Source organism: Trichoderma aggressivum (assembly GCF_033847375.1).
Source record: "Trichoderma aggressivum f. europaeum strain CBS 100526 chromosome Unknown scaffold_013, whole genome shotgun sequence".
NCBI classification, from domain to species: domain Eukaryota; kingdom Fungi; phylum Ascomycota; class Sordariomycetes; order Hypocreales; family Hypocreaceae; genus Trichoderma; species Trichoderma aggressivum.
The window spans coordinates 448,758-474,885 of NW_026946379.1; the positions used below are offsets into that span (position 1 = coordinate 448,758).

Below are 26,128 nucleotides of genomic sequence, written 5' to 3' on the forward strand. Positions count from 1 at the left end.
ACAAAAGTTGTGTGTTGGTTTAAAATCGGTTCCCGTTTCAATGCCATTACCATATATTGCATAAATTCATAGTCTATTTTGCCATAGAAAAATGCAATCATGTGTACTCTTTTTATGATCAAGCCCAAGATTGATTTATATTTTGCGAAATCGAATATCGTTCTTGGATCCGAAGTCACGTAGCTAGTATACTTGCCAAGGAGCCTGCTACGTAACTTGTAGAGGCAGATGCCAGGAGAATTTATATCGCCGTCCAGAGATAGAATCAATCCCTTTTTATCACAAATTTACTAATCATCGGCGGATACCGTGGCACGCAAAAGCAGAAAATCTCGAAGAATGCATGTAGTGTGAGATGGCCCTTTCGCCTCTATACGCGATTTTATGAACTTTTCGAAGGCAGGATACTCGATGACTAACGAATCAAAAGTTGGACGAGGATAACACTCCGGTCGATTGTCCCACGGTAAAAGACCAGCTTCGAATAGATCGCTAGCAGTATATAGCAGATTCATAATCTCCTTGTTTTTCAAAACAGACTCCTCTGCTACTAGTTGGGTCAGGATCCAGAGAAAGTAGTGTAGTGGCACATTGTGGTTGAAGGGAATGGTTATGTCCAGGTGTCGAGTACTTTCCATAGTCCGAAGTTGGCAGAGAATGATTGCTCCAAGCTCTAAATCACTGGACTGCTTCTGATTTTGTGCAAATATTGCTTTTCCGACTTCCGATTCCTTGAAAAAGTCGAATAAAGTTCGGTGTATAAAGCTTATCTTGCCTGTAAGGTGGCCACTCAACGATTAAATTTCTGCTTTAGCTCCCGTACTTGAAAAAGGATGAAATCGGAAGATGTAGTCGGATTGAGTGACAGTAAGAAAACCAGCAGTTTTGATACTTAGGCTTTTCATTGTATCCGTGCATCTCTTACTTATCTCCGAGACTGACAAAGGATATGATTTATCCAACATGTTTCCTTTGATCTTCTCATTTGTGGTGAGCATGAGTTGGAATGGGTTTAGGTCCCAATTGAAAATCCTCAGGTCTTGCGAATGAACTTTGTTGTACTGTTCAAGCAGAGACTGATTCATGATGAGGAGGCTGAAATACCGCACTGCTTCCTTTTGATATATATGTCTGTCTTCCCCAAGTCTGCTCCACATATCTTCATAGAGCTCCTCAAGTTTAGATGGTAGTTTTGATAATCGCAAGTATATTTCGTGTTGCTCGTCGTTGTTCCGAAGGCCCCTCTTTACACTTTCAAGTGCTATGACGAGCCAAAGATACACTCCCTCAGATTTTTGGACAAGCAGCCGTCTTAAGCCATCTAAGAAATTAGACGGATATCTATCGGTCTCAGGAATGCCTGCTAACACAAGTTGTAGCATATCATTCTCGGTTAACTCGTTGAGTTTGAATCCGTCATACTTGGAGAACTTTTGCAGAAAGATACTTTCGCCCCGGCTGGATATGCAAATCTTGATATTGTGTAGGTCAATAAAAGAGTCAAAAATATTGAAGCATTTCCTTACTAGTCTCAGTGGCTTCGTCAAGGCCATCGATAAGAAAAAAAATTGATCTTTTGCACTGCATCAATATGGAATGGAATACGGATTCCAATTTCGCGTTTTCCCAGTCGCCTATCGTGTCTTTGTCTGTAGCGAACAGAAATCTTGACAGAATGTGATCAATGAGGTTATGGTTGCCGGACAGCAGCTGGTGGGTCAAAGAGCAAAGAAGGCCCCTCAGATTCTTTTGTAGAGTATCTCCTGGCTTCCAGAAGAAGTGCGAAACAATTAGAGTATTGGGACTCCATTTATCAAGTCCTCTCTGTGTGTTTTTATGTAGAAGAAGAAACTTCATAAGCGTACTTTTGCCCTCTCCGGGTTTTCCCTGAATCCAGAATACTCGCTTATCGGATTGAAGCCATTGCACAAATTTTCTCCAAGCCACTACTGAAGTTGAAATTGGCATTTCATGCGATCCTTCATTTATGTCAAGTGACTCGAAAATCGAAACATAAGTTGCTTCGTGGGCAGGCTTGAACTTAGTTCGCCGGGAATTCATAGACTCGTATTTCAGGCTGCGAAGGAGGCGTTCTCTCTGTGATTCTTTATTGGCATCATCTTGAAACGTTTTCATTGACTGCTTCATACGCGCTTCGAATTGTTGTATATACTGTCTTGTCTGGACGCCATCACGAGCTATGAGATTGGCCATGTTGGTGTGACCCGCCGCAAGTTGTAAGATGAAATATTTCATAGTATCCGAAAGCTCTGTAAAATTCTCACGCTGCTGAAGCGCTATGGCGTCGGATTTCGTGCTATTAAGGTGGCATTGTAAGCATGCTAAAGTACGAAGACTTTTCTGGAGCGATCAAGATTGAGCGATCAATTAACCTACCATAAATGAACCAATATCTGCGTCTCTAGCATTTTTTGGTATTGACAAAATTGATCATAAAGACCTTCGATCTTTCTTTTGCGAGTTTTGGACATATATACGGCGATGATCGACTTCATGTAGTCACTAGACTCGTTATATTTTGTGACCCGTTTTATCTCTTTTTGCAACTCTCGTGCGACTTTGCTACATTTCTGAGCCATTTCTCACAGCTCCGTTTTGTCTTTGGTCTGTTGCGTGGTAGAACCCGAGTAGCGATTCATTTCTTCCAATGAAACTTTGAGGGAAGTTATATTTTCTTCCATCCGACCGTCATTTGTCTCGCGGCCTTCGTAGACATCTTTGCAGAGAGTCAGAACTTCCTTAGTAAAGGAGATGACCTGCATGATACTGCAGACCATCGATAAAGCTTCAAATCCAGACATCGTTATTCAATAAGTCGTGATGGGTGAAGTGACTAGCAGTAAGAATTGGTTGAAAGATTGAGATGTGAGCTGAAAGGAAGATGCTTGAAGCCTGATCTCAAGCATTCGGCTACGGAACAGTGATTGGAGACACGTTTACAATGCATATGCACTCCATCATCAGGCCTCGATGAGCCACACCTCAACGACTTGCTATCAGTATTGGGTAGATACACCGGTACCCAATATTTGAATTAGAATATGCGTGTATCGTTGTCTTGGTATCGTATTGGTTCTTAGGAAACACCCGTGGATAAATCAATCGGATATTATCACGAGTCACTGTTTGGAATATGTGCACCTCATCGCGCATTGAGAAATGAAATAATTGAATATTAAATTTTCTAATCTGTAATTATACAACGCTTTTTTTTTAAAAAAAAAAATACTGCTTTTAATCTGTAGGTGTAGCCTTGGGAGGATTCGGGTTCCAACCTGGTAGATCCTTGGCCACCATGGCGAGTGACACGCACGACTGGGCAACACCTCCGATAACTGTATAAGTCAAATCAGGATCCATCAGCTTAGATGCTCCAGTTGCACCATCAGAAACTAGGAAGATCTTGTTCAGCTGGCCCTCAATATCGCAGACAAAAGGGTAAAAGATGTTTTGAGTGCTGTCCATGGCCACAAGAACCGTCACTCCCGTGCTAGTGACTGTAGGGAACAGCATAATCATCTCGGCACCGATGGGAATGGCATCCCATGTGCCCAATCGCAGTCGTGAAGCACCCACGGCGGAGATGGTGCTGGGGAAGTAATACAGGATTCGGCCGGCCGAGTCACCGCTAACCATGGGCCTAGTAAGATCGGCTACAAACGTGGTGCCGTTGGTTAGGCTGGTCATTGACACGGAGCTGTCGGCTGAAGAGATGAACAGGCTGCCGTTTACATGGGGATTGATAAGTAGGTGACCGGTTGCGTCGTGGATGATGACAGGAGCGGTGTCGTGAGCTGAATCGGGAGAGCTGGTCGAGGTGCTGATTGCGGTGACATGAGTTGAAGTGCCAGTGGAAGAAGTCGTAGCAGAAGACGCAGAAGTGACAGTAGTCGATGTAGCATCAGTTGAAGTGGCCGTAGTAGAAGTAGGAGCGGCAGAAGGCGTGAAAGTGAGAGTGTCCTTGACAAGAACCTTTGCATTGGCAGTGCCACTGGCAGAAGCACTGGTAGCCACCGTCGTGACGCGTCGGACGAGGTCAATCCTCTTGTGCTGCGAGTTCACTTTTACGAAGCTACCCATGATCCCAACCGACGTAGGATTCATGGGAGCTCCATCGGAAAACTTCCAACAGTCGGGAAGGGCAACATTGAAGGTCCCAAAGAAGAGGAAATTGACGCCAACACAGTTACCATCAGATGCACAAGAATTCGTGCAGGTATCGGCACTACGAGACTTGAAGACATTCTCAATTGTTGAGCCGTATACCAAGTTGCAGTTCAGGCGGAAGGTTGCTCCATCTGCCACGCAAAACTGGCCGTCGTTTGATGGGCAGCTGAGAGAGGCACAATCGGGACCAGCAGGGGGAACAGAAGTGGTGCCACCAGTTGGAGCAGAAACGGTTGCTGTAGGAGGAGCGATGGTGAGGCTCTCGCCGATGCAGCCAGAGGCAAAAACAGGAGCGTCGTATTCGTCGAGAGTGTATTTTCCTTGCTTGATGTCAGAGAGATCGAGCACAACGGTGTTGACCATGCCGACGCTCCAGTGGATGCCGTAGCAGCCATCCTCGGGGTCAGTGTTGACTTCGCCGTTGTTGACCTCGTTGGTGAAGTCGTATTCCACTGCACAGAAGAAAGCCATAGTGGTTAGTATGCAAGAGTTGCTTAAAGAGGGAAAGGGGCAACTTACTGCTAGCACGAACACCGGGGGTATCGACAAGCTTAATCTCCTTCTCATATTTACCATTAAGGATATTGAGACCGAATCCAAGGGTAATAGGAAGACCAAGAGTAGAGTTGATTGTCAAACTACCATCAGCCTGAACTGTGTCCCGGATATTTGGTATCCAGCCTGACTTGGAAGAGCTTCTGGGGTTAAGAACATCTAGCTTAGCTGACAGCTGCGTCCATTGCATGTCAGCACCGACGAGATACTGTCCAACGGCAGCGATATCCAAATCTGCAGACACTCCAAGAGACAGCACGGGGCCAATGGTGAGAATATCAGGGATCGACAGCCCGGGCAGACCCACGGACAGGAAGTCGTACTGCTCCTTGGGATTCCACTCAGCAAAAGCATTCATGCCAAGATAAAGACCAACATCCAACGTTCCATCCAAAGAAAGCTGGGCCTTAGTGAGGCCGTTGATGAGAGAGAAAGAGGCGCTTCCATCAAGCTTGAGTTTACCATTGGCCTGGCAATCGACACACCAAAGCTCAATGCTGGGCTCCGGATCCGCCTCACCAATGATGACGCCCTTGATCTTGTCAATGGCCGCGCTCTGAGCATCCCAGTACTCGCCCTTATCAGGAGTCCACGTATAAAACTTGAAGCCATCACCCCAGGGAGAGTCATCCAGCGCGCTCTTTGGCGGAGTAGCTTGCACGGGAAAGTCAAACGATCGGTCATAGTCGCCCGTGATGATGAATGTCACAGCTGCAAGCAGGCCCTTGGCAAAGCCTTCGGCTGCATTTAGGACTGTATTTCCAAGGTTCTTCAAGTTGTTTACAGCATCGTTTGCAAGATTTGTGGCGAGATTTGCGATTCCATTGCCAATGGATTTGGCATCGTCCTTGACTGCATTGTACGCCGTAGTTGCGGTGTGATCAACCCAAGCGACGGCTTTGCATGCAAAAGAGGGCCAGCATCTGCGCTCAAGAAGGGCTCGGCTCTGAAGGTCGCTGAGTTGGACTCCGGGTATGACGGCTGCAAAGGTGGCCTATTTGAATGTTAGTACCTACATCTTGACGTAAAGAGAGGATATGGAAGAAAAGAGGCCCTGGGAGCAAGATGCTTACATCAAGATCTTCATCTGCAACAGAGTAGTAGCCGAGCTTGTTGTTAAGGCGGTAATCGAAATCAGGACCGCAGTAAATAGCTGGCAAACCGTCAACCTCGTTTTCACTGGGTGCGGTACATCCATAGGTAGCCGCAAGTTCAGGATTTGGTTCAAGAGTTGGCACAGAAGTCTCAATGGAGCCAAAGTCGACGCCAACGTCCTGAGCAATGTCGGCAACCGACTTCATAGAACCCGAACAGCTCACAGACTTGGTCGCGTCGTCAAAGGTAATGTGAGTAGCGACAAAATAGACATAGTGACCGTCTGAACTGCACCCAGAAGCTGCGGTGATGATGATGAGAGTGTTGCCGCTACCCTCAGCCTCAGCCCAAGATTCCTTGGCAGCATTGTAGGCTTTGGCTCCATCAAAGCTGGCAGACAGACTATTGTCCGAGTCACACTGGATATTGAGGATGTTGATAGAGTTGTCAAGTATAACCGAGGGATACTGAAAGGTGACATTGACGCGGACTGTGGGAGAGTTGACCGCATCTGGGTCATCCGATCCCGGTGATGTACTCCCAAACCAGAGCTGCGAAACCTCCTTGGGGGTGATAACTTCGGTGCCTGCAACATCGACATTTGGAGGTGCCAATGGACGAAGAGTGACAGTTGGCTGAGCTGGAAGGGTAAGGGGTCCGCTTGGGATTTGGGCGGTGCCGGGAGGAGCTGGAGGACCAGTAGTAGTCTGAACATCGCTTGATGATGTAGTGTCTGGGGGGCTTGTTGAAATATCCGAGCTAGAGTCTGTCGTGGGCGTGGAGGCGGTTGTGGTCTCAGCTGGAGGAGAGGTAACAGCAGAGCTAGAGCTAGAAGAGCTGATAAGCGTATTGCTTGAGGTAGAAGCGCTGGTAGAGGACTGAGAGGACTGAGAGCTAGTCGACGTAGACGAAGCCTTGGCAGTTGATGATGTAGTCTTTTGGGTAGACACAGATGTACTCTTCGTAGTGGTAGTCGAGGTTGTTTTCTTCGTGGATGTCGATGTAGTCTTCTTGGTGGACGTAGATGTAGTGTGGGTAGACGTCTGTGGCAACTTGCTGCTGAGCACGGCAATCTGGCCATTCGCGCGAGTTGAAGTCTTTGACAGCGTCTTCTTCAGCCAGCATTCACCGTCATGGTAAGCAGCAGCAACACAACCGCTCGTCTGGTCACACCAAGTGATACAGCTGTTGAAGTTGTTGAGCTTCTTTGATGCCAAATCACCACCGGCACGGTCCACGTTGCAAGCGATAGTAAAGCTACGGCCGCTTGGTTCCTTGATCTGCTTGCCGCTCTGGCTCGGGCAGAGAGAAGCCGGAGGGCTAAGCGCGGAGCTTAGTACGGCGAACTGGCTGTTTGTTCGTGGCGTAGAAGCTGTGAGCTTGCTCTTCAGCCAGCATCGGCCATCGTGATAGATAGAGGCAACGCAGCCGGTCGTCTCGTCACACCATGCAATGCAGTCTCCGAAATTAGCCAGTAGCTTGTTCCTTAGGTCACTGCCAGGATGATCACTGTTGCAAGAAACGGTAAAGGTTCTACCACTGGTCTCCTTAATCTGCTGGCCACTTGGACCTGGGCAGAAAGCCGGGGCAGCTGGCAACAACGAAGTCAACACAGCTGTGCTGGCTCCAGTGCCAGCAGCCCCTGACTGTAAAGATTTCTTCAGATAACACGTTCCAGTCCGCCAGGTAGCAGCGACACAGCCCTTGGTTTCATCGCAGAGGAGGATGCAGTTGGCAAAGTCTAATGTTTGTGTCGACTTGATGTCACCATGAGGATGGTCAACTCCGCACTGAACGGTAAAGTACCGTCCATCCGCCATCTTCACCCGACTGCTTCCATCTGCCGGGCAAGTAATCGGAGTCGGTGCATATTGTGTACGGACGGCGCCAGTCACTTTGCCATTTTTGACAGCGGCGTTGACCGAAGACTTTAGCCAACATGTCTTGCCGGAATAGGAGACGGCGCGGCATGAAGCCTGGGTTGAGCAGACATTGATGCAGTCGTGAAGGCTGTTGGAGGTAATCGACTTGTAATCTCCGCCGTGATGGTCGAAGCCCGTCTCTACGGCGAACTGAACGCCGTTGTTTGCTCGGAACGTCGAGGATCGGGCGACTAAGTCGTTGCTTTCGACGACTGGGATGGCATGGCCAGCCGCCTCAGTCGCCAGAAGAAGCGCGATGGCGCTGGCGAGAACAGGGCGCATATTGCCGGGCAGCTCCCGCGATCTCGATACCGTAGGCTGTCGTTGATCGAGTGAATAACTGAAAGTCCTTGAGTCTCTCTCGAGGGTTTAGCACGGATTTACTCTTCATATATCAAGGCAGACTTCGTCCGGCCATGTTCCGTGGAGGCCTTTCAACAAGGCGCGGAATTACATGTCCAGCTCTGGGTCAAGACCCTTTCCATAAGGCCACTCCGAGAGTAGCAGCAAACTATCGATAAAATCATCATGTGTTTTGAGGCCATCGTGAGCGTAGCGCCGAGACTATTGACAGGTCCCATTAGTTTCTTGCAATTTCGGAAACTTTGCATAGATTCTGGTTCAGCTGAGTGCTTGTTTCCCCACAGGGAGACTGGAATTGGACATATTAAAGCCGTAGCCTATGAAGATTTCGAGACAGCTTTAACAGGGGCCGACCCGAGGGTTCCTGGATCAATCTAGGCCTCCTGAACCCCGATCTCTCCCAATCAACTTGCACGGCGCGTGCGGACCAGGCCGAAACAATGGCCAGTAGACCTGATACGGAGTAGCATATTGCCAGCACACGTGAAAGAAGAGATTTCCGTGGGGCTCTACTACTAAGCATCTTACTTGTGCTAGTTGTGATGCTAGTGGGAATAGTGGTCGTATTGGTGGCGAGTTAGGCGAGTCTCGATTGAGTTCAGCCAGCCTCGATTTGCGAGAAGCCTAGATCAGCGAGAACAGGGGTAAAGAGACGACAAATCACTACTTTGTAACAATCGTCATCCAGCGAGTGTATTGGCAGGTAACGAGGCTTCTCATGATTGCCATTTCCGGCAATGTCCACGACATGTCAAAAGTTTGTGCCTGGAAGAGGCGTCACGCTTGTGTAGTGGCGCAACGCCCAAAAATAGGCATACGATAAGCATAGGTTTAGCTTCGTCGTGTGTTGTAGCGAACTCTGTCCTTCATGTTGCAGGAGAAGTCGTAGAATTCGAGATGTTTCCGCTCACAAACACCACGAGTACGGCGGCATAGCTACGTAAGATTAGCTTAGCATAATATCAACTTGCAAATACCGAGATAACTTACGCTGCCGTAGATGCAAATATCTCCGCTCTCTTTGCGTTGGTCATAACACCAACACTCAAGGCAAACAACGCCGTAAAGGCAGCAAGCATGCCAAGCTTGGCGGCATCGTTGGCGACGAAATAGAGACCTGTGATGGGACCAACCAAAAGGAATGCAGCTATAAGAATGCTTATGATAGCAGTTGCTGCAGAAATAGATTTCTCATGATATCTTCCAACACTGCGGCGACTATCCAAAGAGATTTCTTCCTGTTATATGGTCAGCGGACTTTTCATGAATATGGACCAGATTGTGTACCTTGAACGGCCAGTATCGCCTTAAGAAGACAGATAGATAGTCGGTTTCCAAAGAATGGAGACCAACAAGGTCATCTGGCTTATCCAAAAATGTTTTTGCAAGCCCCCCCAGGGCAGGTCGTGGGTTATTAAACCACTCTCGATATGTAGCAAGAATACGCTTGGAAGGCTGCTTCAATTTTGCCATCTCACTTTGCAACAACAGTGCCTCATCTAAATAGTTATTAGCCGCTACTCGAGGTGGCATTAGGTGTTTAACGAACGATATTCTTTTAGTTTAGCCCGTATCTTGACAATCAAGTCCATGCGGACTCGTGCTTTCTCACTACCGGTATCATACTGTCGTTCTAGTGTTTCCCATGTCATGATAGCATCTGCCAGGTTCATATCTTCGCTTTTGGCATCACTTCTATCTAGTTCATCCAATTTATTCTCAAGAACGAGGAGCTCAGATTGCAAGTACAGCAAATTTCGGGCTGCAAGCTCGTCGAACCTGCGGTAGATGGACGTTTCCTTGTCAGGGTCGAGGGAAATCCACCTTGCAACTTGCGCAAATCCCTTCTTCGGGTGAAAGAAGTTACCGCTTGAATCTTTCGCTCTCGCCATTGTCCTGCAGGGGAAAGAGTGGTAACTAGATGACTATAGTATCTTTGCAGCCCGCTCAACTGTGCAGCGAATGAGAAAACCCACTCGATGAAGCGAGCACATGTACTTAAAGAAAACTGAAAACCGAGAGAGTAGCCACCAAGAAGGAGAATTTGGATTCATGAAGATCCAAGTAAGGTTGCACAAAACTCAAAGGTTCATAGCGGCCACCAAACGTGTTCGTTACTGATTGGAGACAAATAAATGGGTGGCTGGGCAGGAATCTGGGTTTGGTGAGGCTGAATTTGCACACAGATGCGTGCATGAAAGCCCAATATAAAGCCCAAGGTGGCGCAGTGCATCTCACAATACGGCTGCCTAGCTGTTACAATTACTTACGTCGGTTCCCTTAACATCCTTTTCCCCAAATCAAATATTCCGGCGCCAGGATACGTTTACCTAAACAACGTCGAGATCAGAGCTCTTTCATCTGGGGACAGTAACGATATCATTTTGTCACACATTCGTTTCCATCTTTGCGAAGAAGTCAAAATATCCGTTTGGCCGGGTTTTAAGCAACAATGCCCTCTGCCCAACCGGACATTTCCAAAATCTGGGTCAACTACCTGCGCAACTCACGCCAGTTCAGCTGCGCTATTTGTCAGGTAGACGTTAAGCCGCCCACGCTCGATGGATTTAAGCAACATTTCCGACATAAAAATAACGTCGAAAAGCACCCCACGGAGGAGGAAGCCATTCTAGACGCCTTCCAGCGGATGAAGCTCACCTCATCTAAATCTCAGTGAGTAGCCCCCGCCGAACAAATAAATGTACCTTACCTTATCTAATATAAGTAGGTACCTATACCAAAGATCCCAGTCTACAGAACAAGACCAGAATAAAGGATCAAAGAAAAGATCTACCTTAGATCAGCTTGATGATCAACAAGATTCAGAGCATACTAGTGTTTTCAATGCCAAGGAGAGCTCAGATAAGAAGAGTCGCAATAAAAAGATTTACTCTCCTCCACCATCAACGCCTATTAGGCGAGGGCAAGGCAGGCAGCAAGTCGACGGCAACAAAGAGTTTAATCGCATACCCAAAGGTTTAAGTATACGTCAGCTCTGGAGCCCGGGCAACAGAGGTCCTCAAGAACCTTCACCTCTCAAGACGGAACCCGGCCCAGTGGCTGAGGCTGAGGCAGATGATTCTTTTACCGAGGATCCTTCGGTGTCTCGGCTGATCCGGCAACTCGAAACCAAGCTGATATCTCATGGACAACTTATTACTAAGGTAGAAGAGATGTACCGCATACCAGCTATACTAGTGAGCAAGTGTATTGAAGTTTATAATGCTCAATCAGCCAACAGAGACTTATCTCAGCAGCTTAGTAACGAGCAGCGGCAGGCACTTATCGCCCTGCAGAGCAAAGAATCTGAGTTGCTTGCCGCTGTAGTCAAACGCATTAACGATTTGACTGTCTCGATAAAGCGCAAACATACTAAAGATTTCTCGTCTGGGGAGAAAGAATTCTACGTGGGCGGAAGTGTGAACGGGACAGTTGTGGAGGCTCTTCCAGATACTGGGGCAGAAGCGTGTTTCATATCGCCACAACTAACCTCTCGTCTTGGCCTTCGTCCCATTGCCGGGCCACCAAAATGGATAACACTTGCCAACAAAAAGACTGTTAAATCTCCTGGACTGGTAACAGTGCCATGGAAGTTTAGCAAGGAACAGATCACGCATACGATAAACTGTTGGATCCTTCCAGGATGTGTCAGTGATTTGGTCCTAGGAAACGATTTCTTAAAAGCGACAAACGCTCTGAAAAAGGTCTGCCATCGCATCAAATTCAAGGTTTTGGGGGCTTCTAAGCGACTTTCATTGAGCTACCTGGGAAATGAGAAGCAACGTTTGCGGGGGTATTTGAACGGCCATTTAACAGCTGCCCTGCCCGACACAGGATCTGATGCCATGCTTATCAACGGAGCATATGCCCGAAATATTGGTCTGGAGGTTGACGGTAGCATCGAAAATCGAGGTACAATTCGACTCGCTGATGGATCCACAGCTACAATCAGCGGCATTGTACGAGATGTCGAATGGAGAGTGGGCGGTACGACAGTGCAATGCAACTTTTACGTGCTTGAAAATATGTGCGTGGACATTATTGTGAGCAACAACTATCTGTTCGAAATGAATATATTCTCGGAGCAAGAGGAACACTTCTTCGACATACACTCCGAAGATGATCCTACGGACTACCGACTCTATTTTTGTATTCTCAGTTTGGATAAGAAGAAGGACGGTAAGTATTCTCTCGGTGATTCAAGGACTTTGTCTGATCAATGCAGGGGCCTCTTCTAAAGACTGTATCTTGACCTTACAAGAACTAAAAGAATTGGAAAAACAAGAAGAACTTTATAGAAGAGATAAAACTCGCGACGAAATACTGCAACTACCGGAAGAACACCGAGAAGCAGCTATTCGGGCCGAAAAAGCGCGGCAGCAGCTTTGGGAAGCACAGAAGCCAGAGAGGGAAGCCAAATGGATAACCGAATTGCACATGGCCACAGCGAACGTCCAAAATAGTATCAGTCGAGGGGGTCGATGGAAAAAACGAGTCTCCATGATTTTTTCGACAAAGGGTGCAGGTTGAAACACGAACTAATCCAACTGAAGTTTTACAAACGAATGGAGCAAATTTGGGGGCTTCTTATGAGAAATATGAATCGAAAGTACGTGTATATCATCTGAATATACCATTCATTTGCACCTTGTCAAGGTTAGAGAGAAGGCATTATAATTCTTTTTTTTATATCTCACAATTATTTTAGTCAGTCATTGAGACGTATGGCTTGATATATGCATTGAAGAATATGTAGGTTTGTTTGATCTGGTGTTGCGGGTGGTCGTTCCTCTGCCCCATTTGAGGCCAATCCCATTCACCGGCCATTTTGCAAATCCGCTGGTACGGATGATGTAAATCCGTTGGAAAAGATACAATCTGATCTCCTCAGTAGGGACCGAAATTAATATTAGCGGCTAGAATACGGAGTGCGCAGGCATGCTAAGGTATCACCGACTGATCATGTTCATTATGTCGAACCCAATTTATTGCCAGCATCACTGCCGAAGGAAACTTCGACATTCTAGTTTTCAATTGTTTAATAATACAGAAAGGCCACGTGTATCTTAATCAACCCAAATGGCTTTCCATTGTTGCCGTAGCCACGCCGCGCCTATGAGATTCACAGTTAATGTAATGAGTTGAGCTGTGGGACTATGATGGACTCTATGAATACCCGTAGCGTCCTATACAGGGCCACTCATCTCTTAGCCTGAAGATTTATAATCCATCCGAAAGAGGCGGGATTCTATCCGAAGCCAAGTTTCTATCCGAACTTGGATGCAGTCTGGCACTAAACTCTAATCCCAGCCCTAGCGGATAGAATCGAAGCTTATGACGTCCGATGTTGCGTTGTTCAAGTAAATTACTTTCCTCTCACTCGAAAAGATTATATGACTATATATTTCAACATGTCTCTGCTCCATTGATGTCAAAAAGCCCCAGACAGGCATTAACATAATTCGACCTCTTCGCCATACAATCTTCAGATGAAGAAAACCATATTGATCATCGGTGGAACAGGTGCCCAAGGAGTACCAGTTGTCAAAGGTCTGCCGCCTTCTATTAAACAAAGTTCTATACTTATACTAATAGAAAGCAAAGCCTTGACCTCCGATTCAAAGTATAACTTGCGCATAGTCACACGAAATGCTTCATCAAAAGACGCCCAAGATTTGGCAGCAATACCGGGAGTGACAATCCATGAAGGAAACGCCTACGATGAACCGACGCTTCGTCAGGCTCTCAATGGCGTCAACGGAATCTTTGTCAACACAAATGGACTTGCCATCGGAGAAAAGGCCGAGGTATACTGGGGCATCCGCCTCTATGAACTGTCTCGAGAATTCGGCTTGGAGCACTTCGTATACTCAAGCGTTGAGTATTCATCCAAGCTGGGCAATTTCCAAGCCAAATACCGATCTTTTCTCGATGCAAAGGGAAAAGTGGCTGATTACATCTCCGCTCAATCAACAGCCCCAATGGCCTGGTCGGTGTTGACGGCTTGTACATATATGGAGTCTTTGACAGAGCTTCTTCGGCCAACTCCTGACCCCAACGACCCGACTACGCTTGTTTTCGCTGCTCCTCTTGGGCCAGCAAAATTCCCTCTGATGCACCTTGAGGATTACGGGAAATATGTGCGATGGGTCTTTGACACGCCCGCTCGCAGCAATGGCCTCAATCTGCACATTGGTACAGAAGACGTCAACTGGAGTGATCTTGCAGCCACCTTCACTGAGCTGACAGGCAAAAGGGCAGTATACAAAGACTTTACCCTAGATGAATATTTCAGTCGAGGAACTGTGCCAGATCCAGAGAGAAAGCTTGGCCATTCAGCCGATCCCAATGATCCCACTTTGCTCACCTACAGGCAAAGCTACGGCGGGTTCTGGAACTGTTGGAAAAATGAGCTGAGTAAGAGAGACTACGATCTGCTTGATGAGATCTTGCCGACCAGAGTCAAATCCGCCCGTGAATGGATGATAAAGACGGGATACACTGGAGAAGCAAAGTCAGTCTTGAAAGATTACAGAGATAGAACTGTCGTGCGAAAAGTTAGCAACATGCCGTAGAAAATGGCTTTTAAATCGAATGGCTTACCGCTGTATAAAATAAAGCGCACATTAATATGTCCTTTTGCCAACAGATACATGTATCCAGTGTCCAGCGATTGCGTACTGGCCCAGCTAAGGGGTCAGGCTCAAGAGGCTGATACGTCATGTCGATACGATAGCGTTCTCAATCTGAAACTATTTGAAGTCATTAGAAGATTTATACAGATTAATTGAAGTCGTTTGACCACTTTTACAGGTAAATACTTTGCGACAGATGACACTAGCATATGGTATCGCGGAATTCTTAACGAGTAGGTTGGTTAACATGGTGCTCCTGTTGTTCCCGTACCAGGTCATCTGCGAGCCTCAGCCTTTTCATTTTTCTTATGTAGTACATGTATTAAAGACACGTGACTATCGCAGCCTCAAATCTCAGTGCCCAATTCAAAAGCCCAATCTACATGTACACAACTCAACAGTCAACTCTGCTTCATTTCATCTGCTGTGTTCGCACCAGACGTCTTTCAACAGCGTTGCTATGGAGAACTCCATTATCGCGAGACTAGCAGGCTTCTCACACGAGCTCACAGTAGCCGCCGCTAATCTCAACTTCGACTTCACACTAATCAAAGTGGAGGCACCCAAGGAATACAGTGGAGTGAATGACAGTCTTACTGAGGTTCGGCGAGAGAATGCCGAGAATGGCGCCCTCCATAGGACGGCCAGGAAGCTCGGGGCTCTCTTTGACGGGATTCCTCCCCGGGCCGAGCATTTGCTGGCAGCTTATGGGAATCGAGTCAGCGAAATCTGCCAAAAGGCAAAAATAACCCCCCAAGACAGGGAGCGCCACGGAATCTTCGCCCGATATTCCGGCGCAGACTCTACCAGTCTGTGGGCCGCTGCAACGTCCGGCACAAATGCCATTGCGATTCACTTGCTCGCCTGCATGTTGGCAGAGGCGTTTACGGGACCCGAGTCTGTTGCGCTTTGGTTGCAGCTTATTGAAAGGAGAAAGGCGGAAATAGGAGCCACCAATAAAGATGCCACGTCGATTGAGGACATTGCAAAGGCGCTCGCTTGCAAACAAGAATTCTCCCGAGATGAACTTGCCTCATGGGACAACAGTGCCAGATCATGGGTACAGACGGCAAATAAGAAGACAAAGGAGCAAAGGAGCAAAGCACTACTTTACACTGATAAGACTGGTCTGGCTGTGAACAGGAATTCTGACCCCTATCACAGCGTTATGCTTGCCTGGAAAGATGCCATGTCTTCAATGGACTCATTGATCATGGGTGTTCCACTGAAAGTGAGAAACGGCGCAATACTCTTGGCAATAAGATCTTGGCACCTGTATCCAGATTTATGTGTCTTGAGTTGTGGTCCGGATGTCATATCTCAGAAAGACGAACTCATTTCGAAATCTGGGATAATAACCATCGATCTCGAGCATCCAGGCGAAACTGCTGGCAGTATTTCATGGTCCCTGCCTTTGTCCTATCTACGTTACTACGGAGATCCGGTCATTGTCAATCATACACTTGGTGTGGCTTCCAATCGGATCTCCATGGATCAATTTCGCTTTATTCTGCTTGGATGCGTCATTTCCCCATGGTCTGCATTCACCAAATCAGTCGACAAATCACTTGAGCTATTGATGGAACTGATGAAAGCGCTTCGGCGGCCCGAAACATCAACCCCAAATCCGGGGAATTTAAAGCGCATGCAAGATATCGTGAAGAAAACTTCGTGGCTAGGGCAAATTCTTACGGCGGCCGAGGACCTGTCTTCCGGTAGCGAAATTGAGAGAGCGACGGCGAGAAAGTTGATGGAGCATGGTCGTCGTCATGGTCGATTTCTCTGCGATGCGAAGGATCATCCGCCACCATTCTTTGGACTTTCCTATATCCCGTCCTTGTTTTCCCTGCTTGAGACTTCTGAAGCCAGAATTGGATGCTTGAGGAGGTATGCAAGAAGCCTGGGGCTCTCGAATAGCAATTGTGTGATCCGATACTTTGTCACTCCAGGTCATCCAGAGTTTGCAACTATCGAGCCTATCGATGAGCGTTTTGGCTCCAAACAATCGGGTGGCTACATTCGTCAACCATATCCTCCTTCAATGCTGGGAATGCATCTACGATGGATCCCTGTCGAGTTGAACCCAGCCCCATGTTCGTGTGAAGGCATCTGCCGGGAAAGTGCTTATACTTCTATTTCTACTTCCACTAGAAAATTTCGATTCGGGTGGCCGAAGAACGAACAGCTGGCACTACCCTGTCCTTGTATTCGGACGGGAGGTTGTTCTATTAATTGCCACAACAGACAACCAGGGCATAGCTTAGATTGTCTCTTACTTCCGCCGAGAGAGCGCATAGACCGAATCGAGCAACTTGGTGAAGGATGTTTGCCAGTGCATATGATCACTGGTGACTTGGCATTTGGAAATGGAGAAAACTTTTTAGATGCGCTAATCAAGCTATCTCAAGGTATTGTTGATTTAACTCGTTATCAACCTCTCATTTCCATCTCTCTTCTCTCTTTCTTGTTGATTGCTCTTTTATTGATCTCTTCTCTTGATAGTTTAGAGACTGACGTGCATTAGGACAGAACGACCCCTCATATTCTGAAAAATTCGTGACCTTGAAGTTCTGCATCGGTGAGAGCCTGTCGGCGGAAATCCTAAGCACTGGGTCCATGACAAAAATCAGTACAGACCCTGATCCTCGCAAACGCCAGTTCGGCCCTGGGGATAGCCCTATGGGCCACCACTTTACTGCAGACATTATTAAAGAAGCATTGGAAGCGTATCCCTGCAATTACGATAAACTCATAAATTGGTTTACGACGCGTATAAGCACAAAGCATTCATTCTACACACATGTATTGGGTGGGTGTGCTCAAGCACTCGAGATGTATGGACGCCTTCCCGATGCAACTGTCGATCCAACAATTGTTAGCAAGATTTCACTTACCAATGCGACCTGGATACCTCCAAGGCGACAACATGGTCGATTTCGCTTGCTACCAACATTGTCGAGACCACAAGCATTTGCGTGTATCACCATGTTTGAATGTGGCCAATTACTAGATGTGGCCCATCTCCAAGATGTATTCGCAATCACTTCCAACGATGCCATATTTGTTGCAACTCCACTACTGGCTGACCCACACGACGTCCCGATAGAAACCGAAATCAAGAGAGTTTTGGGCAATATTGGGAAGCCGGGCGTGTCACTACTTGTTCCTCCACCGGTGCCTAGAATTAGGGAGACAAACACTGATGAGTGGAATTTATTAAACCACAACAGCTTCTCGGGCGAGATTGAAAACAGTTTTCAAAAAACCTCGATGCATTTGAGTCTTACTCAATATCAGCAAGGGTTGCTCGACCAGAACAGAAATGAACACCATATAGATGCCAACACTGTATTACATGAAGCACTCGTTCAAGTTTTTGACAGCACGGCATGGGTCGGTGATCTGGACGTCTTGTCTGCGCTCAACAGCCCTCTCGTCTCTCGGGTTCACTGCAATTGCTCAGGGGAGAGTCATTCATCCCTCAATACCCTTCAGCAGTCATTCAGAATGATTATAGTTGATAGTTGGGAGGAGCTAATGATACCACCACTGGATCCAGCAATTTCCGTTGTGCGGACAGCGGGAAACTGGATTGGGAGGTTGGCAGCCGTCGGTATCAGTATTCGTATGGGAAGATTAACGATTGTACTCCCGAGAGAAAAATGCTGGATGTGTACACGAAATCATATCCTAACTTTGAATGAACCCAGGGAGAAGCTCGACCAGCTAGTTCTAATATTGTAACCCGGTTTTACTTGTATGAGGCAGATCTTTACTATTGTCGAAAATGTGCTTACCCTATGCATTTAGAGGACAGATCCGCTCCCTCGAAGGTTCATAGTCAAAGGTGGTTGGAAGCAAGCATCCAGAAGCATAGATAAGACATTATTTGTTCATGCAATCCTTCTGATTCATATGCTTCATAGAACACAATTGTCGTAGATCATTCCAGCGACTATTTACGACATAGAGGACTCTTTAGCATACTGCCAACATATCTCACCCAGACAATTAGGTCTCTTAACCGTCAAGAAGACACACTAGCCAGGCCCGATATCAGAAAGAAACAATTGACAGTCTAATTAGATGCCATCATTCGCCACCCTCAATTGTAACAGAGGGAGACTCCTTCTCGGCCTCCATGGGCAAGACGGCATCATAGTCTACCCATGGGTGCACCAGGTCAGGCTGAAACTCATCTCGCAGCTTACCCCCATGCCCGGGTAGTACTTCATCGCGGAGTACTTGGTGAAACGGATTGGGCCCTCCCTCATACAAAAACTTACCGGCCTCTTCTTCAAGCCAAATAGTCCGGCCATCGACTTTGCCGTGATCTAGACGGTCCGGTTTGATAGTCACTTTTGGACGCGCAGCAGCATTCCTCGTTTTCCAGTCCAGAGATTCGTGCATAGCATCCAGCAGATCTCTGTAGGTACCATCGCCGGAGAGAAAATACAGACAATTCAACTCAACGGTTCGAACAGAGGCCGGCAGCTTTGATAAGGAGGCAACAAGATCACGCTGCGAAAGAAATCTCGTTAATCCAAAATGCCGTAGCTTCGTCCTTCGCACTATCGGGCAAATGTCGTGGAGGAGGGCAAGGTGGGCGCCGGCATCTTTTGTCCTGTGGTATCCAATGTCTGTGTTTAGTTGAAAATGTTCCAAGTCTGAAGCTTCTGCCAACGCGCTTCGCAAGCGTCCGTTTCGAAGAGACTCCCAATCGCCCGGCTCCTGTTGACCAGCCATCAAAGCAAGATCAAGGCGACGGAACCCAGGTCTTTGAAGAAGATCAACAAAGGTGGTCGTACTCCAAACTAGGCTGGTCGAAAAAGCGGCAAGTTACGCCGGTTGGCAAGAGGTGAGTGTCCAACACCAGCTCTTTCACTGCTGCTGCTTCTTCATGTTCTGCCAGACAGCGGATTACTTTCTTGAATCCTCGCCATTTCCCTTTGTTCTCTTCTATCCATTCATCAGCCGGAAGATAGGATTTACCCGAGACCGGCCAGCCACGTGGAATGCTGTAATTCAAGCCATATGGCAAAGTTCGGGTCATTAATATTTTGTACAGAGGAGCAAATAACGTCCCATGAGCTGCAGGCGTGATGATTATTCTGCTTAAAGCCGGCAAGCGATCAAGGTCATACTCAAATGCCTTGATGTCTAAATCATCTGCTAAAACTCTGCGTTGCTCGCCTAGGAACTGCCGGCAATACCACCAAGATTCATAGGTGGTCAATTCCGCCTCCATCTCTTTGACCATGAGTGCGATAAATGGCAAATCGAGTCTGTATTGAGCGAATCTTGCTTCAACGAGATCCAAATTATGACGACATTCAGTCAAGAAGTCATCCGGGGGAATATCTTCAGTATTCCCCATTTCAGTCCATTCGAGACCGCTAGACGCATCAACTCTGAAATCTCGTTCAAACCGTGCCTCGTCCCAGATAATCTCACGCACACAATGTCTGAAAACATCATGGTCTGCAATGTTCCGGAAGACCCTGATATCTATGGGATTGGCGCTTATAAACACTCTGTCAAGAGGCAAAGGGGTGCCTGAGAGTGATTTGCAAGCAAGACGCAGACTTTTGACATCGCGGCCCGTTAAGCAGGTTGCAATCTGGTCCCAGAGCTCTTTGGGTACGTTCGGTAGAGTCATCGATACCGCAGACTGTTACAGCAGAGCAATATTATGACTGATAAGTAAGGCGGCGCCAGGAAGTCAGCGACATAAGAAATAGAACTCATACGGATCACCACAGCAGGCAAATATTTTAGACAAGGAAGAGCGTGAAAGCGGACACCCCTCCTTTAATGTTTCGTGTTAGCCAGTGTAAGTAAGCACATGTAGGCCGGTCCTTGGCTCCTCAAGAGTACCAACATCTCTCGCGGCTACGAAATATTGCATGCACCCTTGCACTCCCTCCTCTAGCCGACAGTCTGCGCTGATTGGATCATATACATAGACAGAGAAATCCGTGATGGGTTTGGTCTCGTTTGCTATCGTTTGCTATAAAGTGAAAGATGGCGCAAGTAGGACTGCAGCTACCTGCGTGGGATTTATTTGTGATGCCTATGTAGGTAGGCATCCGCGACCTATATACATGTAGGTATAGAGCTGTTAAAGAGATGTCAGATATCAATACTACAATTGAATACTAGAGATAGTAACGGCAAGGCTTTATAGGTGGCTAAATGCACTGATGCTACTCCGCCCCGTGCTCTTCTTCCGTTTGACCCGTACCGGGAGATTCTGGCTCTTGGGTACTTATTATGGCATCAGCGGGCAGATTATATGCATGTTGTCCTGAAGCATTGTGTCGAAAGCCTTCAGATTCTGGCCTCCATGAATCCAATGGAGGATAAGCCGTTTCAATCTTGGCCTCTCCTCCCGCCGCCATTAGACAAAGGCAAAAGAGACCCATCTTAACGGTGAGCCTCTTTTTGCCTTGGGCACTCCAAGGGATAGAGGCATATTCCGGAGACTGGTATTCTCTGTTGGCGGGATTGCTACTTGCATAAGAGGCAGCGCCAAACGACTCAACAATGGACATGGCCTCTAGCTGCGATGAAATATCCGTGCTCCCCGAGGCAATCCGCCGGTGGCCCAGCTGCGTTGAATGCCTGGGGGATCGGTTCGAAGCTAAGCCGTGAGCCACAGGCTCCCGGGACAGCCTCAAAACAATGAGGTGGAGGTCGGTGATGATGAAGCTGTGGCGACAACCCGACCTTACAGCGTACGTATTGACCTGTGACATGGGCAAGGTCCATTGATGTCGTGTATACCTGTCTCGAGACTCTTCCATCTCTGGCCGCCATTTGACGGACAGCTTAGTGTCGCCTGGTAGGAGATTATGATAGCCATCTGGCATTTGGCCTTTCGACACGAGGCCCCAGTCAGACGATCCAGTCCAGCTTCCGGGGGCAAGATAGATGGACCTATTACCCCAGCCCAAGGCTTGGGTCGCATGTCCCAGCGCCCAATTGACAACGGGGAGCATGAATCTGGAGAGAAATATATCCAGACTGTGCTCGTCCCAGATCTCCCGGTCATAGCTGCAAGTGGGCTCCAACAGCGGGGGGTCTCCGGCCAAGGATAGAACGTCTCCATATATGGAGGAGAGATTCTTGTAATTGAACTCTCTCCACGGCCGCCAATTTTCCACATGAATCCAGCCGTCACCAATGGTATTTGGCCCTTCTTTTGCCAGGTTCTCGAGAGCAGGGTTTCTGCTAGCCAGGGCGTCGAGGATTGTCTTGGCCATGGGGGAATGAATGGAAGACAGGAGTTTCGGGTATGATTCACCCAACTACAAAAGTGTGTGCATTCTCGGCTGGGTTATGGGACAGCAACACTCAAGGTAGATATAAGCGCGCGCTTTCACGCCGCAAGGCATTTCGCCATGGGACGGCGCTGCGAGCTTGGGTATCTATGCAGATGCATGTTGGTTGAGCTGTACAGCTGCAAGGAATCCGATTGATCGAGGCATCACAAGCGTGAGCGGTTGCCTAACGTCACGGAATAATTAAACATAGTTACACACCAAATGCTAGCCGTGATAGGAAGCAAGTCCGCCGCGAGGTTCTCGGTGTGAAATCACAGCCAAGCAGATGTCGCTGAGAACATGAGGGAAAGGGTCCATACATGTATCCATCAACTCAATATCCATCCATCCATCTTATAGAAGAAATGGCGGGTGGGTAGTTGAAGCTAAACAGATGCGCTAAGAAAGCGGCCCCGGTGCTATAATTCTCCGCCAGCCGTCTCCCTGTACCGAGTGCCCGCATGTCAATACAGCAAGCAGACAGGATTCCTTCAACAAACACCAACTCGCTACAGCTGCCCTTCTGCCCGAATACAATGCGATTGCCATCGGGCGCTTACAATGGCCGTCTCGCAGTCAACCGTCCAAATCTTAACGGAGCGACATGAAGCCCAGAAGCAAGCGCCGTTTCGCCATGACCAGCCCATGATTGGCCCTCCGGATTGTTCTTGGGCGAGCATCCGACGACCACGGTTGAGAGCCTGTCCTCTTCCGCACAGCTTCATCTGGCGCGAAAAGCTCGGCTACGGCTTAGACGGGACAGTGTGGAAAGTCGAGGTCAACGGCCGGCCCTATGCCCTCAAAGTGGTGAGCAAGTCCGAGCCGCATATGTAGAAGCCGGAGCTGATGGGACTCGTCGCTACAGTTCTGGGATCATAAACCGCCGGGCGGAACTCGATACTGGGCTTTCCAGAGAGAATGCCAAATATCCGCCCTCCTCCAGACGATCCGAGCCGCCGTCGAAAACTCAGCGGAGCCCGTATACCTCAAGAAGGAGCCCAAGACGTGGAAAGACGCCGTTCGAAACCTCTACTCCTTCTCCAACGAGGGTCGCCTCAAGCCAAAGATGCGAGATGCCGCCAACTCCATCTCCCTCACAACATCCTCTTTCCCCCGGATCAGAGAGTGTTATGGATGGCTCACCATCAGCGGCGCAGAGCTCTCCGGTCTAGGCCCCAAGCTCTGGCCCACAGGTGTCGTGCTGGATCGCGTCAAACGCCAAATGTCGCCCTACGAGGAATACTTTGCTATTCTTTACGAATTCATACCTCCCCAAGACGATACCAATGCCGCTGTGGATATAAGACGGGCTATGCAGGCGCAAATTGACTTGTTTTGGCGAGCTGGCCTATGTATGACGATCAAGAGGAGCGAGAACTGGAAGCAAGGAATTTTACTGGATATGGCAGATCTTGTTTCCCCCTGGCATGTGGAGTGGAATCGCTTTCTTTACGATGGATATGCAGCCGATTTTTGCGATGGCTTTTGATGCGAGCTTGACTTTGTACTTTTCTACTACATGATACCCGGGTTAGGTCAAGAATGACACCCAAGCAACTAAATTCTGCAGTCGATCTGCGTGACGGATCAGGCATGCATCTGCTGATTCAAAGGTCTCTCCATCAATTTTCACTTCCCCCACGCTCCACATCTCCCGCTCATCTTCAACCTCGTCATTCGACAGGCCTAAGCTTCCTTATTCACCTCCAGCCTCCCTCCGCTCCCATAGTTTAAACGCCAAGCCTCATGGCAACTCGTTTGGAGCAGTCGCCCATGCTTCTCTTGACGTTCGGATTCCATCATTTTGGATGTTCAATCACCACCATAACAAGCTTGGAGAAATCTACGTGTCGCTTTGTCATGATATCTTTAGCAAATGCAGTTGATGCAATTCTATTGATGTATGTACGTTTTACTCTTCTTTTTACTTCTATAAGGCTCTTGGCCAATGCTCATGGGTATTCATCTCGTTGCACATCATGTCCTCGTCGTGTCCGAATTTACAGCTTAAGGACGGCGGTGTGGGCAGCAGCCTTCTCGTCCTCGGTGTTGAACAGGTTGACGTTCCACTTGGGGTTGTCTATTATGGCAACAGTCAGCTTATGTTTCCTCCTCATTGAGCGAATGGTAGTAAGACTCACAGTTGAAGGGAATGTTGAAGCGGTAAGGGGTCTCGCCGAGCTTGTTCAGCGCAGCGATGGCCTCGTCGTCCAGGTCGACCTCCTGGAAGTTCTCGGCAATGCGAGCCTTGGTGACGGACTTGGGGATGACGGTGTGGCCGCCAATCTGGGACCAGGCGAGGATGACCTGGGCGGGAGTGACGGTCTTGCCCTGCTTCTTGGAGAGGTTCTCGGCGACGGCCTTGACCTCGTCGGAGTTGACGAGCAGAGGGAGGCCCTTGGTGTTGTTGCCAAAGGCGGAGTAGGCGGTGATGATGATGCCCTTCTCGGCGCAGTACTTGATCAGGGGCTGGTCGGGCAGACGAGGGTGGCGCTCGATCTGGTTGGCGGCGGGGACGACGCCGGTGGCGGCAATGACGGCCTCGAGCTGTATTGTATGTTAGTTGTCTGGTTGTAGGAGTTTCCGAGGTAAGTGGACGACATACGTGCTCAATGGTAAAGTTGGAGACACCGACGGAGCGGACCTTGGACTTGGGCAGCTCGGTCAGGGCCTTCCAGGTCTGGACGATGGAGACGTTGCGGTTGAGGAGAGACTCGGAGCCGTCAGCGGCCTTGGGGAAGAGGTTGGCGCCGGGGGCAAAGGCAACGGGCCAGTGGATGAGGTAGAGCTGTGAGTCGAGTTAGCTGCTGCTGCTGCTGCTGCTGCTTGTCTCGCTCTCATTCGTTCGATTCTGTCTCAGTGACATTCGAATCGAACTTGATTGAGCCAGATCTGGGTTTACATACGTCGAGGTACTCGAGGCCGAGCTCGGCAAGGGTGTCGTCCAGAGCAGGAGCAACATCCTCGGGGTTGTGGGCGTTGTTCCACAGCTTGGAGGTGATGAAGATGTCCTCGCGCTTCAGGCCGGGGATCTCAGCAAGGGCCTTCTTGATGCCCTCGCCAACCTCCTTCTGGTTGCCGTAGACCTTGGCAAGGTCGAGGTGGCGGTAGCCAATCTTGAGAGCCTCGTAGACGCCGGCGCCAACCTCGCCGGGGGCGGCCTGCCAGGTGCCGTAGCCGATCTGGGGGATCTTGTGGCCGGTGTTGAGGGTGACGGTTCGTCCGGAAGACATGGTTGCGGTGATGCTGAAGGGTCGAGAAAACGAGTTGTTGTAAGTCGAACGGGTGAGGTTGATGCGAGTTGAGGAGGAGAGAGATGAGATGGAGAGGAAAGAGGGCCGAGTCAAGAGACGAAGGGCAGCAGCCATTTTATGTATGGGCAGCTGTATACACTACTAGGTAAAGATACTACCCAACCCATTACGACACAGACACAGACTTTGAGACTACCGGGGAAGCTTGGATCATATCGATCGACTAAGGCCATCTATCCAAGTCCGTTCCATTGCATTCTGTGGGGAATGTCGGAGTTTATGCATCGTGAGAAGGGCCGTCGTGGGAGGCCTTTTTTTTTTGTCTCCATTATAAATCAGGGCACGTTGGGGCGAGTCATGGCAAGGCGATCAACAGTTGCAAGTGGCGAGTTGGTTGTCGAGACAAGAGATGTAATTGAATGTATACTGTTAGTATTGTAAACTGTCTTGTTTATTTTCATATCAACATTCCATCTTTCTTTTTGTTTCGTTCATGTCGATCGCCCTCCTCGTGATAAGAGAGCATTTGCCTTTTTTTGACCCCGCGGCCCAAAGAGGAAATCCAGAACATGCACGCAATTTTTTAGGTGGGGAGGCGCATAAATTACGTACTTGCGCTTGTACCTGTGCAGGTACCGCTCAAGTCGCGGAGAGCCGACACGAGCAGCGGAATGAGCGTGTGGATTGGGGGCGGCAATACTTGTCAGTACATGGTGGGGGTTCGTGCGGAATCCAGTGCCTTTTGGATACTAGCGGCGTGGGAGAAGCAAAAAAGATGGGATGGAAAATTC

The 26,128-nt window shown here is 48.4% G+C and overlaps 7 protein-coding genes across 7 annotated transcripts; 2 read left to right on the forward strand and 5 right to left on the reverse strand.

Annotated features, from left to right (window-relative positions):
• Window positions 1–3,255: 3,255 nt before the first annotated feature.
• Triagg1_4270 (uncharacterized protein) lies at window positions 3,256–8,042 on the reverse strand (the record flags this gene model as incomplete). The annotated part of the gene is made up of 3 exons (XM_062898655.1): window positions 3,256–4,640; window positions 4,708–5,737; window positions 5,817–8,042. The coding sequence occupies 3 exons, from the start codon at window positions 8,040–8,042 to the stop codon at window positions 3,256–3,258; spliced, it is 4,641 nt and encodes a 1,546-aa protein (XP_062756777.1).
• A 947-nt stretch (window positions 8,043–8,989) lies between these two features.
• Window positions 8,990–10,015, reverse strand: Triagg1_4271 (uncharacterized protein; the record flags this gene model as incomplete). The annotated part of the gene is made up of 4 exons (XM_062898656.1): window positions 8,990–9,059; window positions 9,114–9,361; window positions 9,411–9,622; window positions 9,673–10,015. The coding sequence occupies 4 exons, from the start codon at window positions 10,013–10,015 to the stop codon at window positions 8,990–8,992; spliced, it is 873 nt and encodes a 290-aa protein (XP_062756778.1).
• Window positions 10,016–10,575: 560 nt separating this feature from the next.
• Triagg1_4272 (uncharacterized protein) lies at window positions 10,576–12,653 on the forward strand (the record flags this gene model as incomplete). The annotated part of the gene is made up of 3 exons (XM_062898657.1): window positions 10,576–10,796; window positions 10,852–12,302; window positions 12,349–12,653. 3 exons carry the CDS (start codon window positions 10,576–10,578, stop codon window positions 12,651–12,653), a joined length of 1,977 nt encoding a protein of 658 aa, XP_062756779.1.
• A 6,197-nt stretch (window positions 12,654–18,850) lies between these two features.
• On the reverse strand, window positions 18,851–20,417 carry Triagg1_4273 (uncharacterized protein; the record flags this gene model as incomplete). Its single annotated transcript, XM_062898658.1, has 3 exons — window positions 18,851–19,577; window positions 19,751–19,849; window positions 19,903–20,417. The coding sequence occupies 3 exons, from the start codon at window positions 20,415–20,417 to the stop codon at window positions 18,851–18,853; spliced, it is 1,341 nt and encodes a 446-aa protein (XP_062756780.1).
• A 547-nt stretch (window positions 20,418–20,964) lies between these two features.
• On the reverse strand, window positions 20,965–22,023 carry Triagg1_4274 (uncharacterized protein; the record flags this gene model as incomplete). Its single annotated transcript, XM_062898659.1, has 1 exon — window positions 20,965–22,023. The coding sequence occupies one exon, from the start codon at window positions 22,021–22,023 to the stop codon at window positions 20,965–20,967; it is 1,059 nt and encodes a 352-aa protein (XP_062756781.1).
• A 621-nt stretch (window positions 22,024–22,644) lies between these two features.
• Window positions 22,645–23,572, forward strand: Triagg1_4275 (uncharacterized protein; the record flags this gene model as incomplete). The annotated part of the gene is made up of 2 exons (XM_062898660.1): window positions 22,645–22,890; window positions 22,949–23,572. The coding sequence occupies 2 exons, from the start codon at window positions 22,645–22,647 to the stop codon at window positions 23,570–23,572; spliced, it is 870 nt and encodes a 289-aa protein (XP_062756782.1).
• Window positions 23,573–24,083: 511 nt separating this feature from the next.
• Window positions 24,084–25,451, reverse strand: Triagg1_4276 (uncharacterized protein; the record flags this gene model as incomplete). Its single annotated transcript, XM_062898661.1, has 4 exons — window positions 24,084–24,163; window positions 24,225–24,630; window positions 24,689–24,871; window positions 24,990–25,451. 4 exons carry the CDS (start codon window positions 25,449–25,451, stop codon window positions 24,084–24,086), a joined length of 1,131 nt encoding a protein of 376 aa, XP_062756783.1.
• Between the last annotated feature and the right edge of the window lie 677 nt (window positions 25,452–26,128).